This window comes from Lonchura striata, chromosome 1, assembly GCF_046129695.1.
Source record: "Lonchura striata isolate bLonStr1 chromosome 1, bLonStr1.mat, whole genome shotgun sequence".
Classification (NCBI taxonomy): Eukaryota; Metazoa; Chordata; class Aves; order Passeriformes; family Estrildidae; genus Lonchura; species Lonchura striata.
Genome location: NC_134603.1, coordinates 83,663,019 through 83,679,428, shown reverse-complemented (window position 1 = coordinate 83,679,428; position 16,410 = coordinate 83,663,019). Strand labels below are relative to the sequence as shown.

Below are 16,410 nucleotides of genomic sequence, written 5' to 3'. Positions count from 1 at the left end.
AGTACTGATGCTTGCACAAGTTCACAAGGAAGAAGAAAAGAAAGGAAGAAAAAACTGGGTATACTCATTGTTTAAGATCCTAGCTTTGCACATGTTTTACCTAGGAGTTTTACAGCACAGTTTTGCTAAAACATGCTAATAAAGAACATCAAATTAACAAAAGTCCTGCTGCAAATGCTTAAGTTCTAAACATGGTATTTATTACAAACCTCACTCCCATTTTTAAGTGTCCACATATTCTCTTTTCAGGTTGAAAAATACACCTCTTATAGCTAGCTTTATCTCAATAAGTTATTAGAAATCTAAATACCTTGACTTCCTTTCGTTTGCTGTCTTCATCTGCTTCATGTTCCACCACTCCTTGAGTCAGATTAGTGTAGTTTGCTAGTTTATTCAGAAGAGATGACACCATGGGGTTACTATCCATTTCTTCCTGTTGGGTTTTGAGCAATACTGCATTAAATAATTTTTTTTAAGTCATCATTTTATGATTCTACTTCAAACAGACACTCAACAGGTCAGCCCTGATTCAGCCAAATAAATTATCATGACAGAATACCAGTCAGCTTTGAACCAAAAATAAAGTTCTATTATTTCTAGAAGTTTAACTCTACATGGCTATGTTGCACCACTTCTTTCATATTTTTACTCTACCTTACAATATGCAGCTCTAATATGAGGAAAACCTAGAGAAAGACCACTGTAATTTTAAAAGTCTATTTTTATCACAACACAGTCTTCTTCTTTAGTGAATTGTACTGGTAGGGTTGAGTCATTAGGGTGTTTTTCCAGCATCTTGCTTGTATTTAGAAAGTTACTTTAAATAATTTCTTAAGCACTAAATTACTTAAGTACCTCTCTGAAGTCTAGTGCTGCAAGCCTACATATTTTATCTTACACCAGGCATACAATATCCAAAGTGTTAACTTATTGAAAATACCCATACATATGCATATCACATATGTAATAGCACCTGACACAGAAGTCAGCCCATCTTTCTTTACTGCTACAAAACAAAAACATGCTAAAAAAATAATACAATCCAGAAGAATATACAACCCAAGAATTCCAAGAAAAATGGATCCAAGAGAATCCAATTAAATACAAAAAATTGAATACTGGAAAGAAGACAAGAGATCAGAGTGACAAACACAGAAAAGAAGTAAAGTATCTCTGCCTGGAAGATTAAGTAATGATAATGGTAATAATAGTAAAACTTCTTTGTAACAGTTTATGCAACTCTAATATCTGAAAACATAAGAAAAACAAGATTGTAGGAAACTTACTCTGAAACATACATATTATCAAAAAATTTCACCACAACAACACCAGCAGTGATGAAATCACTAGAAGGCTTTCAACATAATACTGTTAACAGCAATATCTATAACTTGAGATACATAAAAATAATGGTTTTATATCAGCTGATTTAATGTAAGCCATGTTTCAAAATAAGACTCGAGACAAAAAGCAGCTATGGCCAAATTATCATCACTGAGGAATACAGCAACTAATTTGAACCAGAAAGTTTTGGAAATGGCTTTATGGAGTAGAGCTTAAAGGAGAAAAATTAAATGACAGAACTTTAATATAATCATTCCTGTAAAAAAAAATAATAAGATATTGCAAGACAAAAAGACAATTAATGATCAACATTACTTTGATCCTTAGCAAAATTTTCTCTAAAACAGTGAAAAATAGTAAATATACATTATTTGGGTCATACACTGGTAAGATGAAAGACCATGTCCTCTGTGCAAAGATATTTGAAAGGAAGAAGAGAGAAATGTAAGAGAACAACAAGAAAACATTGAGAAAAATGCAACAGTAAGATGGCTAGACAATGTTGGAAGCACCTTGTTTTTGTTAACAGCAAGCATCAGAGCAAGACTAGTTGATGCTGCTACAGCACAGCAATTAAGGTTTTTACTAGAAATACTCAGTTGCAAAAGTGTCCCTTAAAAGTATTCAATTAATATATTTTTTTCAGTAATTTGATTGTAATCATTCAGCTGATTAAAAAGGCATGAATCATCCATTATGAAGTAGATGTTTGCATTAGAAATTGATGTGGTGTACTCTACACTGTAGATGGACAATACAACTAAGTCATGGCTTGTAAGTTTGTTTTATAGCTTTGCTGCTTAACAAAAAGTCTGTAATTCACCTGTTGAACAAATTATTTTGCTAATCCTTTTAAAATTGAATACAGATTTCTTTAAAAAATATTTACCTTCCAGTAGCTTTCTCTAACAATGTCTAGATCCTAGCCCAAAAAATTTAAAAGCACGAAGACTTATATCTTCATATTAATGCACACCAATATTTACTGTTCTTGCCTATATACCATTCAAATACACTGAAATGGAATGTTAGCAGGAACCACACTATTAAAAAGTTACTAAAACTCATTCTGTCCCCCACTAAGTTTTAGGACAGAAAGAAAACAGGTGATTGCTCATCTCCATTAAAGGTAAAATGTTTTTGGAGTATTTAACTTACCTCAAAGAGAGCCATATTCTTTCCTTCATAAATGTTTTCGCTGCCCAATTCTGCACAGTTAATAAATGGACTACTTTCCCTGGCAATCCCATCCCCTAGTGGAAAAGAACACAATTAAAAACAAAAGAAAAAAAAAAGATACATTATATTCTAAAAGGAATAATCAGAAGACTCTGGTTTAGGAACTGGCTCTAAATAACACCCTAAGTTGCTGTAAACCCAGTTTTCATCTCAGACATATGGATGTTTGTTGCTATCATGCTGGCATGGTAGCGTGGAGGAAGGTTTTAGAAAGGCCTTGGGAATGGTAAACTGAGGAAAAGGATACATTCATGTATGCCCCATTGTTTTAGAAAGGCCTTGGGAATGGTAAACTGAGGTAAAAGATACATTTATGTATGGTCCACTGTTTCGGGAAAGTCCCACTTCAGCATTCCTCTGTAGACCCCCTTCTCCCCACCCCTGAGCAGTTCCCATTGGACCTGGCCCCTGGGGTGGTTCTGATGTGCCTTAGCTGGACACTGTCTCTATTGTTTAAGACCTTACCTCTTAATTTTGCTGTATAAAACTGTATCTGGGCAATAGCCCGGGGCCTTTGGTCACTGCAATGCTTCAGGCAATACAATCTCTCTGGACAAGCATACCATTGGTCTCTCTTGGTCTCTTTATCTCGAATCCTAGCGGCGACTGAGGCAGCGCCGCAGCTCGGACCGTGCTAACCCAGACGCTGCCTGGTGAGCCCAGGGCAGCGGGACCCCGGAGGGTCCCGGGGGGCTGGGGAGGGACAGGGGACAGCAACAAGTGACCCCCAAAAGCTGCAGATGTTAAACATTTAAGGAAATTTAGTTTAACAGTCTAATCTTGGTATAGTATTCCATCTCTTAACTCTTAATTATTAGTCTTTAACACATATACTAATTTCTCCCCTACCCTTTCTAGTTTCCCAAAAAACACTTGATAATTGCACTTCATGTAAGGGTTTTAAGTACAGAATAAAATAACCCTCCAGCTAACCTTTTTATTACTTTACTGACTCCTGCAAAAAATCTCTAGTAGTTGAGGAAGGAATTTATGAAATACAATGCAAAAGGAATTACTTTGTAATGGTTGTGGAGACCCTTCCATGACATGTTATACTTAATCCATTCCTTATGGAAATATAAATTGCATTAATCTTAGCTCTACTGACCTGCTCTGGCACACCTCTCAAAAAATACAGCATTACTTTCATTGCCTTTCAGCCCACAAACTACATAAACTATTACATGCTGATACTGTCACAACACTGGCATTTCCAAATAATCTCAAATCCTTGCCTGTGCCACTTTGCCTGTGTGACCTTTTGGCCTTATACTCATAGATTACAGCAATAGCACCTACAGTCTCTTCACTACAGAATTAAAGAACAGTTGGAGAACAAGCTGTACTCTTTTCTCCTGTCTCCTCCCTCTGCTCCTTACATGAAATGCCAGAAGCAAGCTCTGGCAAATGTATACACTAGTCTCAACGCAACATAGTATCTTGGTTGTACACCAGTCAGAAATATATCTCAGTCCCTCAAAGATAAGAGGGACTATGGGTTTCCCACCAATTTCCTACCACTCTCCACAGTATCACTATCCTTACTGGTATCCTGACATAGAAACCACATATTGTAATAAGAGACACAGAAGATAACAACTGTTCTAAAACTTAGGGCTCTAAAATTAGTTCCTCAGTCCAGAGAAGAAATGGTGAGGAATTCACACATCCAATATATCTCCTTCTATCCACATCCTCCAACTTTCATTTTTCTGTTTCTCTACAGTTTATATTTGGTCTCCCACTACTTCAAGTCCAACAGCTTGGTTAGGTGCCCCTCTTCCAACCAAGGTTAATGCGAGGCCAGCAGAAGGAACACTGTCAACACAAAAGAATATCCCTCATGAACTAACACCTTGAGATGTTTCACAGTATGTGGAACATGCTGGTTTCACACAAGATTATCTGAGAAATTGGCATTTATGGGTTCCACTTTAATGGGCTCCACTGTACTTACAGAAATGTTCAATTAGCTTTTTCACAGACAACAAAAAAGCAACTCTGCCCTGAAATAAATACATCCTAATTCCTCTTATCATTTTGCTAAAGCATATGAGCACTAGGATTTCTTGCTTAAGACATTGCATTTTCTCTCCAAGATTTTTGGAACATTGTTTTTCTTTTAGCTCCATTCCTGAAATCACCCCATTATTTCTGCTGAAGTTTTTATAAGTCATTCATTAAAAGGTACATTCCCAAGTTAAAATAAAAATAAAGTTGCTTGATTTCAGTCTTGCCAAGACCACACTTCTATTGACTTACTCACCAACTGACCTCTAGTACCTGTAGTTATTAACTAAATATTAGTACTCCTTTCAGGGTACTTCCAGTCCCTTCAGAAAGGAGTCTCTTCAATCTCTTTAAAAAGACAGATGAGAAATTTTAACTATTGTTTTGCACTCATGCAGAAGATAATGTCACTGGAGTTACTGGAGTGGGCATCATTACACTAATCTAAACACCAAAAGGCTAGCAAAAAAAAAAAAAAATGTTAATCAGTATTCATAATTCTGAGGTTAAAGACTATAGTTTTGGCTAGTCAGTTCTGGACATACAAATCAGTATCTCAGCACTACACAATATTTTAAATTGTAGGTAAGAGAATAGTGAAGCTGTCCTTTATATGTTTCTATTTCTAAACAGAGTTACTTGACTTTACTCTAATATAAAAAAGAGCACAGCATCTCTAACAAACATGTCTTGTTTAAACTCACCTAATAGGCTTCAAACAGAAAAATGCAGAACTTAGGATCTGAAGAACAGGAAACCTATTTCAGTGCTTATAATCAATATTCTGCCTATTTCAAAGCTTTCTAATAATAGTCTGGTAGTGACAGATTGCAATAAATTCCTGTTTCTCTAATACAGTTCTCTTTTTGTATTTGTGTATATTTGTCATCGCAATTTGACAGGTAATGTTGATCATGTAAAATAGTATTTTAGCTTCACTTGAAAGAGAATCAATGGAGAAAATGTGTCCACAAAAGCAAACTGACAAGTACTCTGTCATCTGCAGTTTGTTGACTACTTCTACAATTATCATAAAAGTCTTTAGAACCACAGAATCATAAAAGTCGGAAAAGAATCCTAAGATCAGGTCCAAAATTTGACTGAACACTACCATACCAACTTAACATAGCACTAAGTGCAACATGCAGTCCTTTCTTGAACATCCCCAAGGTGGCTCTACCACTTCCCCAGGCATTCCAATCCAATGTTTAACCACCTTTTCAATAAAAAAAATCTTCGTCATGTCCAATCTGAACCTCACCTGGTGCAGTTTGAGCCCGTTTCCTCTAGCCATATTGCCAGTTGCCTGGGAGAAGAGGCCAACCCCTACCTTCCTACTTCCTTCCAGGTAGTTATAGAGAGTGCTAAGGTACCTCCAGATCTTCCTTTTCTTCAGGCTGAATGACCCCAGCTCCCTCAGCCACTTGTCATCAGACTTGTGCTCCAGACCTTTCACCACTTTCATCGCCCTTCTCTGGACACACTCAATAACTTTCTTGAAGACAGGGGCCCAAAACAGGACACAAAACTCGAGGTGTGGCCTTAACAGTGTCAAGTACAGAGCAACAATCACTTCCCTAGTCCTGCTAGCCATGCTATTTTCAATAGACACCAGGATGCCATTGGCCTTCTTGTCCACCTAGGCACATCACTGGCTCATATTCAGCCAGCTGTTGACTTGGAGTCTGAGATCCTATTTTGATGAGCCACATTCAGGCCACTCTTTTCCCAGGCTGCAAAGTTGCATGGGGTTTTTGTGCATGACGTGGCGCTTTGCCTTACTGAACCTCATACATGTACCACAGTGGCTAACCTCCAGTTGTTGTTTGTCTGGAACATCCCCAGTTTATCAGGACTAACAATAATGATAGAAAATGGCTTGGCAAGCTCTTCTGCCAGCTCCCCCAGTACACTCTAGTGGGTTCCATCCAGCCCTATACACTTATGAAGAGGCTCAATGGATCACTAACTACTTTTTCTAGATTACAGGGGGCCAGTTCTACTCCCCATCTCTTTCTACCAGCTCCAAGGGCTGGTTACCATGAGGATAACTGGTCTTACTGTTGAAGACTGAGGTTAAAAAGGCACCTCACACTTTCTCATCCTTTGTTACAATGTTACCCTTCACATCCAATAAAGGATAGATTTTCCTTAGTCCCCTTTTTGTTAGTATATTCATAAAAACACCTATGAACACCTTTGAGTTTTCATCACTGCTGCCAACAAAATAAATAAATTTATTTTAAATTAAAAACCACCACCTTTTGAAGTATGCTTATTTAATATGTTTAGATATACAGTGAATTTTATTAACATGTAAGTCAAATTGACATGTATTATACCATTCAGTAGAAAGAACAAATTTCAGAATCTCAACACACAGACAACATTTATGGTGAAAATAACCAAACTGTCTCAATCTTTCACTCATCCCTTTGTCAAAAGAAGATTCAATAGAAAATAAAGGATTCATTAGAAAACCAGAACTAAATTAAAACAGGATTAACACTTTTCACAAATGCTGTAAATCTTGCCCCTCATGCATCAAGTGAACAAGAGAAAAATGTATTTCAGTTACTTCTACTGAAGTAACATGGAACACAAAAGGAATAAGTGCTTCATTTCACTAATAAGTCTTAAGCCATCTATGGTTTATCTTAACCCTATCACCTTGAATTCTCTGAGGAAGCTTTAAGATAGTCAAATCACAGAATCATGTAGGTTGGGAAAGAACCTTGAACCCAACCATGCACTTAACACTGCCAAAATCACCACTAAACAATGCCCTAAGCACCACACCTACACATACTTAAATACCACCAGGGACGGTGACTCAGCCACTTCCTTGGGCAACCCATTCCAATGCTTGACAAGCTAATCACCTTTTCCTTAGGTCTCTTTGAAACTGTGTCTGTTTAAACACTTCTCAAGTGTGAGTTGAGTGAAACTTAAAATAAAAATTAGAACTTCCAATGTTGTTTCAGATATATCTTTAAGCTGTATTTCTTCTGAAATCCAGTTTCTGCAACTCAAGTGCTCCAAAAATCCATAATTTCAGTTGCTTGATTTCTGAAAGAAACTCAGTTTATGATGGTTTATAGGCAAAAATCTTAAATCTAGACTAGTATTTCATTTTGAACCACAAAAAAAGGCAAAATAGAATAACCAAAAAAAAAAAAAACCAAAAACCTTCTTTGGGTTTGTTTCTAGTATGTTTCAGCTGTCTTCTGACACACAAAAAAAAATTTGCCTGTTGATGTCATACTCCATGTCACCCAACATAAGTCATCAAAGCCTAAGTTTTAAAAATTATTTTTGTACCCTCATACCTACTTTAAAAACTATTATTACAAATTTTTATGTGATACAGAATGTTCATATAACCTAGCACAATTCTGTGCTTACTGCTGGACCAGTAGACAAACTAAACCTATAACTAATGTACCTTTCCTAAAAGCCTATGTTGTATTTGCTGTGTTGATAGGACATGCAAAAAACCCTACTCTTGATTTCTAGATACTCAAGCACTGTGATGAGTGGTTATATCTGCATGGAAATTAGCTGCAATGACATCTTTTGTAAACAAGACATACGGCTACAAAAGAGAAGGTAAAAAATATGTCTCAAGGTAATATTCAGTGTGTTGATGCAGATCATCACTATGTGCACACCTGTACATGCCAGTCCCCCAAATGCCAATGCAGTGTAACCCACACAAATTATCACAAACTACACCAGAGCTGTGCTGACCTTAAGTTTTCTGATGTCATCAGATAATTTTTATTAACACTTCCACACACCAAACAAGACTTAGGTAAAAATTTTTGTGCGTTACAATTCATTGAGGGTCACAGACACAAAAGGTAGTACAGTATCCAAAGTCATAGTCTTCAGAAGTTTCAGAGTAGTGACCTTCACAAACACCAACAGGTATATTACTTTTAAGGTATGTTAACAGTTAAAAATTTCTAAGCTGATCCAAACTGGCCCATTTTATATTGTAAATAGAACCGAACAGTATAACTTAAACATGCAGATGCCACCTTCACCAATAAGGTGACCCTCTTATTTAGAGGTTGGACTACATGATCTCCAGAAGTCCCTTCAAACCATAACAATTTTGCAATTCCCCTCTCATGCTTATTACTCACCCCTCTTCATCCCCATATCATACTGTTCCTCACAGAAACTGAACTATTAAACATAAATTCATATGCTGTCACCAGAGACAATGAGCGTAAGAATGAGGAATTACTCAAACAGAAACAACTTCCTCAGCATTCATGACAATCCCACCTCTGCTTTCTTCCCCACTCCTGAATCACAAGTAATAGAGTATGAAAAATATATATTATAGCTGTCTTGTTATAGAGAAAGTGGCAGAGAAAGGCTAGAGGTAGGCAAGGAAATGATCATTTAAGTGATCCTGTATTTGCACTGCGATGCCTGTTCAAGATATTAGAACAAAAATATTTTACTACCTAATTTCCCATCTTGACACAGGCTCAGGAATTTCATTTGATCATTAAGCTCTATAACTTTTAAAAAAATCATATTGAAATTTAAGCAGTGCATCTCTTGATGTTTTCAGAACTGAAATAAGAAAAAACCCTATTAATTTATGTAAAACTTAAGAGGTTTTTTAATACTGAAAAAATCTCAAATTGTTCCACATTTCTATTTAAATTTGGTTCTTTCAAACTTCTAGCTATAACATCCTAGCAACTGCTTCCAAATTTAACCACTCAAAGTATTTTCTCGCTGTGAAGGTAACTATACTTATTCAAATCATCTCAACCTATTTCTTGAAAAATTGAAAAACTTCCTAAAGCATTTTTCTAACTCTTAAATTATTTTTGTGGAAACGTTCTGTACAGGTTTTAAGTTACACAAAACAAAACAAAAAAAAAATTAAACTTTGAAAATCAAATACAGCATTCTAACACCAGACTCAGTCAATGCTATTTACAGAAGTATAATCGTCACCTCTCTACTTCAAGGATCAGGCTAGCCCTCTTTACCATAGCCTTAAACCAAGCTCATGATATTCTATTCCAGTCTGACCCCTAAATCCTTTTCAGATTCATTGCTTCCTCACTGTCCCAGACTATGTCTGCCATCATTATTCATATCCAAGTAATGCTCCTAATGCTCCCATTTACTTTTGTATTCAAACATGTTTTGTCTAAAAAAGCAAGCATCTTTTTCTCCTGACATGCTGTAAGAGTTTAACATCTATCTGAAAAATAAAAATAGATAACTTTCATATGGCAAAAAAATACAGGTGTTATTCAAAGGAGTGAGAATTATATAAACTTTTGAACAACATGACCTCAAATAAGGTAGCTCAGCTATGATAATGTATAGCTGTTCTCCAAACAAGTATGTGTTAAACTAGAAAAGTTTTGATTCCCACTAGAAATTGCTAATTTTATATGGTGTTATCTAAAGCAGAACTGCAGCGGGGGAATAACCCTTAATAGAAAAGTCTTAATTCTTCATAGTTTGCAAAGGGCAACTCTTAATCACAGTCCATGTACCTTGAGGCAGGTTCAGATTAGCCATTTACAGGTAAAATGTAACAGTTTTAAATAAAAATAATGGTAACATTTTCATTCAGTATTTGGTCACATTAAGAACAAGCCACTGCAAACTGAGACTATGAAAATGAGATCCTGTTTGTACAAGAGACAAACATTTTATGTTAATGTAACAAAACTTTTAAAGGTAAAAATACATAAACTTTAAAAGTCAATAAAACTGATGTATATGACCATTGCATCCAAGAAAGCTGCCTGTGGAACAACCTATAATTCTATCTTCTCTATCATGCATATTTCCTTCTTGTAAGTTCAAGTTTTTGATTGGCAGGCAACTAAAGCCATAGAATCTTAGAAATTAAATGTCTTAACACTTCTAATTTAAATCCACATATTGGAGCACTCCTTAGAGCTCTAAAACAGTCAAGTTTTTAAAAGTCACCTTGGAGTTCTAAAATACAGTCAAGTTTTTAAAAGCCACTATCTTGCTATAATACAAATTATGAAAAAGGCATCCATAAACTTATTTGAACATACTTTACCTCAATTTTTGTTCCACATTGGTTTAAGAATTCAGTGCAACCTAACTCAAAGTTTCATGTTATTGGGTTATTTTTAGTAATTTACTGTCTAAATATATTTACTACATCACAAATTTCTTGCAGTATTTTTATTAATGACTAGGACAATTTATGTGTTATAACGATATGCAGAACAAAGTGTATTTAAACCCCTTGTAAATAAAGCTCTTTATAATGGAGAATATCATAATGGATGATTCTAAAGTTACATCCATCACCTATGTAACATTGCTAAATCTTACATTTTCCTTACTTAGGCTACTATTATAATCAACCACAGCTTACTTCTAATGAAAACACTGCAAAAGCTCTTTATAAATTCTTTAAAATATGGCTGGAAATACAGGAACCTCCTATTTCAGTAAGAAAGACATTAGAACCACAGCATTGTCTTGTAAAGAGACTCACTTGGATTTGGCCCGTTTTCTTCATAATCTTGCTCACTCATGATTAAGGAAAATTAAGCCAGTTTCCTCTGGTGATTCTTCAGGTATCATGAATTGAAACAGAAAACTGACAGTTCCTTCCTCCCGGCTTAGTGTAAGACCTCAAATCCTGTTTCTTACTAGCATTGGATTAATCCTGAAACAAGCCATTAAGGCTTCAGACAGCATGAGGCATGAACATGACACAAACTACAGTCACAGAACGCTCTAAAAAGAATTAAGCTGAAAGATTTTTGTCAGCAATAAGCACCCTGCTTAGTGATATGGGAAGGATGAAATCACTGAAATATCCCATGTCTCCATTAAATAAGTACTTTATAAGTTTTATTTCTATCAACTAAATTCACTTTAAAATATATCCACTAAAAAGATCATTAGAGATTAGCAACAAGTATTATTAACCTATTTGAAAGGTCTATCTACTATTAAAAAAACCTTCTTTTACACACCTACATATTAGCAGACTTTAAGCAATTCAGATAGTTTTTAAGCATTGATTTTATGTAGAAATAGTTAGCATTTATTCTACTTAAGATGTAGCAGATAAACACTTAAAAATATAGTTCTTGTAATTTTGCAAGCTCTTTTTAAAAACAAATATTTTTAAATTAGAAAGGTTTATTTTTAAGACTGGCAGCATAATTTGTTCATTCTCTTTCAAAGTAAATATGTTGTTGTTTTCTAGTTTATGCATTAATGTATTACACATTTTATACTAGCCTTAAACTCATAGAAAGTGTTTCAATTCTGTTAAGTGGATGCCAGTGACAGGAACAGACTAGTTCCTGGGATCAAATCTTTGAATAACATCTAAAATCTACTTTTCTCTTATCATAATATCTATGCTGCGAGAATGGTCAACTGTGGCTGTTGAGGTTGAAGGGCTGACTGAAAATAACACTAGACTTCTCAGTGAGATGAACTTATCTTCCTCCTTTGCACATACACACAGACACATACATATGTGTCGACTATTCCCTAGTTTTCCAATAAAGATTTTGCAGAAATTTACAGCATCCACGCTTCATTCATATGATAGTTTCTTTGTAGATGATCCGGTTTGTTACTGCTATTCCTTGTATTTGAGGGTCTTCAATTTTAAAAGATTTTGCAGGAGTTCTCACATTAGTTTCTAAATAAGAAACTGCAGTGGCAAGATAAATATTACTACGGGATGCTAAAAATACTAGCGATGCCTTGAAACACATGATACACAGAGCAGCTAAGGAACAAAAAGCTGATCAACTTTACAAAATTTTTACAGGTCTATCTAGACAGTCACTACAACTACGTGTGAAGAAAACAAATCAAACACCCAACACAAATCAAGCCCAGAATGTCTTATAAAACTTCACACCTTACTGTCTACAGACTCATATTTCCTTCTCCAACCATTTACTACCTCCTGACTACCCTTTCTTTGTAGTATATTATAAACACATTAAAAGACACAGGCACATCTTTGCAGTCTGCACTCTTAACCATGTTAACTTCTGCCTCTTCTGAAGTACTATTGCAACTAGTGCTACCATCCAGCCCCATAGGCAGTCACAAATGTCCTCCCCTCTTTTCATACACATCGAAGTATCATAGTCAGAAAACACGAAGCTATGGAATTTCAGATTATTAAAAAAGGAGTGCAGACCATAGAGCAAAAACATCCCAGGTTACTCCTTTACCACACAGATGATTATCAGGTAAGAATGTGTGAAAGGGGATAAATGCTCAAAATTGTGCATAAATTGGTAAGTGACTTGCTAATATGGATCAAAACGACCTTACTGTTGATCTAATGACTAGACAGCATAGCTGATTCTCTCAAAAAAATCAGCATTGAGTTTGATGGGACAGGTTTGTCAGGTTTTCCTGTGTTTGGTAGGTTGGGGTTTTTTAAAAAACGGTACTAGTGCAGTCAAGGAGAAACTACTCGCTTTTTAAGACAGACAATTCAATCAAAACTGATAACATGCTAGATTTCTAAACAACTGGAACAAAATTACATGCTGAGCTATATAGGCTAAGGTTAAGTCAAAGGGAAGTTCCCGTTCTCCTCTTTTTTATGTTCATCTCTGCTCTCAGCTTTACCCACATCTCACCTTGACACAACCCTAGCTATTCTCACTTTTTGCAGTACTCACCTCAACTCAAAAACATGGGAAGCATGATTTTTACCTCTGCAGTAATTTAGTTTACTCACAGTTTAGCATGCTGAACCAGACTAGTGAAGTGTCTGATGGTCAAGCACAGGAAAAAGGAAGCAAAGCCAGACACAGAGGATGATAAGGAAAGAAATAATTTACTTCTTAGCCTTTTTCTCAAGGCTGGAGCGGTGAGAAGGGCAAGGAGTCCTTCTCTGAGCAGCAGGCAAAAGCTTAACTACAGCAGCTTTTAGCAATACTAACATTTCAGAATTCTTTAGTTTTCAGAAGAATAACTCAAGAACAATTATTTGATCATACAGCATGAACTTAACAATTCCATACAATACCCAAAGCAACAGTAAGTAGTACATTTTTCATGTCCCAAAACACTGTCAGAGGGTAGCATTTAATCTCTTCATTAAGTCAGAGCTCTTTGCCTATAATTTATATACAAATCAATGGCTTCCCTTTTCAGTGTCTTCCTCTCTACATCCAATTTTACAAACACACAGGAACCGTCATACATAAATTCATCCACTTGACTGATACAGATCCATAACGGTATTTAAATATATCTTGCAACTGTAACTACTAGTCCCCAGAACACCACCTAATCACATCAAGATTTTTTTTTTATCTCTGGCCTTTAGTTGGAACACTATGAAAGTAGCAGTTCCACTCTTCTCACCTTCCCAGGATTTGAAAATGTTCCAAGCCTTTCAGATACTTCATATATACATGCAGTCTAACACATCCTGTCTAACTATGCCTGAAGGTATATTCAGTATTTTGACATGCCATCTGAGTAAACACTATACACCATGCCTCTCTGACTAGCTCTTCTACCAAAATAAAATTTGTCCAGATTAATGCTGTACTACCAACCATCCATCCCGTACAAACAGATGTCACAGAAACAAACTGTTGTTTGTTGTCAGAAACAAACTGTTGTCACAGCTTATATTGTTTTGATTTTTCTATTGCATTTAGTTTGGAAAAAGAGGAAGCGGTTATTAGAACACCTAGTCATCATTTGAATATACTAGGGGAACGGTAACTATATGTATTATATATCTTTAATAGGTTAGTAAGATTTAAGAGTAGAAAGCTTTGTAAGAAAATAACTGTGTCAGCTTGGTGTTTAACTATATTAGCTTACTAAAATAATGTAAATATATTAAGTGTGTCAAATATCTCTTTTTATCTTTTTACATTCATATCCCACATCACACAGAATTAGCCTTATTTATCTGTCATCTGTACCACAAAAATAAGATGCCTTTTACAAACCCCCATCTATTCACCTGTTATCATCTAACGAAGTTAATCCCTCACCCAAAACTTTACAGAGGTATCGATTGTAACAGAGCAAAGATTGTCCAAAATAAAGTGTGAGATGCAAACTAGCTCCCGAAGTGCTAGCAGTGATTCACACACCATACTTGGTATTGCTGCTGCAACGCGCTTCAGAAAAAAGGAAGTGTTAAGAGCCACAGAATTGCTGCTTTCCCAGCAGTGCCTTGTCATGCAGGTGAAGAGTAACTCATTTCCCCAGCAATGCTGGCAGAGGTATACTACTGCCCCTGCATAAGGGGCTGTCCTGAGCAGACCCTTACTCATGATACCCGGGCTCCACCTCCGGTTTGATTCTGCCCCAGGAGGCTTCAAGAACGAGGCCTAGCAAGAAGCGAGGCTCCGAGCGCGACGGCATCTCGTAGCAAACACCTACTTAACCCTAGAAAAGCGCATGGCTGGACAAACACCTGAAACAAGGCAGGTAAAATTGTGCTCTTCTCCACAGTCTGAATCTTGCCTCCTAGCCCTCTCTCTAGTGTGCTCCAACAGCAGTTAGCTTTTAGGATAGCCTAATGGTTGGATTTCACGATCCGATCTCCAAAGTCTCTTCCCCGTTCGTTAGACCGCGGTGGGCGGCGCTGCTTCCGCCCGCTCGCCGTGGCGGGCGGGAGGCGGACTGACCGCCCCGCGCCGCCCCGGGCGGGCGCCGCGCCCGACCGCGGGCAGCTCCGGGGGCAGCTCCGCGGGCAGCTCCGCGGCCAGCTCCGGGGGCAGCTCCGGGGGCAGCTCCGCGGGCAGCTCCGCGGGCAGCTCCGCGGCCAGCTCCGCGGGCAGCTCCGCGGGCAGCTCCGGGGGCAGCTCCGCGGGCAGCTCCGCGGGCAGCTCCGGGGGCAGCTCCGCGGGCAGCTCCGGGGGCAGCTCCGCGGGCAGCTCCGGGGGCAGCTCCGCGGCCAGCTCCGCGGCCAGCTCCACTGCACCGGCCGGAGCCGCCCCTGAGTACTTCCTCCTTTCGGCCAGCGGCGCTGACTAATGGAAACAAAGCGAAACAAGCTCTCAGCCACCCCAGGCGCCGGACTTTCGCCCTTTCCCGAAGGCACTTCTACACCTAGACAGGTAGCCCCGGCAGCGTTCGCTGCAGAGAGGCGCTACGGCCCCTCCAAAGTATTCGGGGGCTCTCCGCCGGCCCGGCAGAGACCCGCTCCCCTGCATGCACAGAGCCGACGCTTTCTTCACGCGTTGCCCCCGGCGCTTCCCCACTCTCTCACCAGCGCCCCTGTCCCTCTCGTTGCCTTCATCTTCCTCCTCTGGCAGCTGCCCATCCCGCTGCCGCTCCTCTCCCTGCGCCTCCACCGGCACCACCGTGAAGCTCGTCGGCATGCCTTGGACGGCCCCAGACCCGCTGGCGCCTCCTCTCCGGGCAGCGGGCAGGGTGAGCCGGGCGCTGCCGCTTCCCTCACGTGAGAGCCATTTCCTCACGCGGCGGGGGGCGGCGGCCGGCGCCGCGCCACCTCCACCTCACCGCTTGGCTGGAGGCTCTGCGGCCGCAGCGCCGAAGGAGGGGCCGGGCCCTGGAGCATCCCCTCTTCCTCAAGCCTTGGCTTACAGTTATCCTTGCCAGGCTAAGGCCCCAGGCTGCTGCTCCTCTGATCCCACCAGCCACAAACTGCCTTCCAAACGAAACCAGAGCCAGCCTGTAGGACCTTAATCCTCCAGATCTCTGAAGGGATGACAGTATTCAGAAGGCCCAAGCGGGAGATTTGTTACCACCTTTTGGACAGGTGGAGAAAGTTCAGTGTGTGCCTTTGGACTACCA

At 38.6% G+C, this 16,410-nt stretch overlaps 1 protein-coding gene across 3 annotated transcripts in view; it reads right to left on the bottom strand.

Annotated features, from left to right (window-relative positions):
- The window catches only part of SLC12A7 (solute carrier family 12 member 7), a 65,020-nt gene extending 48,869 nt beyond the window's left edge, over positions 1–16,151 (bottom strand). For all 3 annotated transcript variants that reach the window (XM_021540511.3, XM_021540512.3, XM_077785420.1), the window contains exons 1-3: positions 15,863–16,151; positions 2,503–2,597; positions 311–433 (exon numbers count right to left, since the gene is read on the bottom strand). In XM_021540511.3, the coding sequence (XP_021396186.2) occupies positions 311–433; positions 2,503–2,597; positions 15,863–15,974 (330 nt within the window). In that variant the 5' untranslated portion in view covers positions 15,975–16,151. The remainder of the gene's footprint in view (positions 1–310; positions 434–2,502; positions 2,598–15,862) is intronic.
- Between the last annotated feature and the right edge of the window lie 259 nt (positions 16,152–16,410).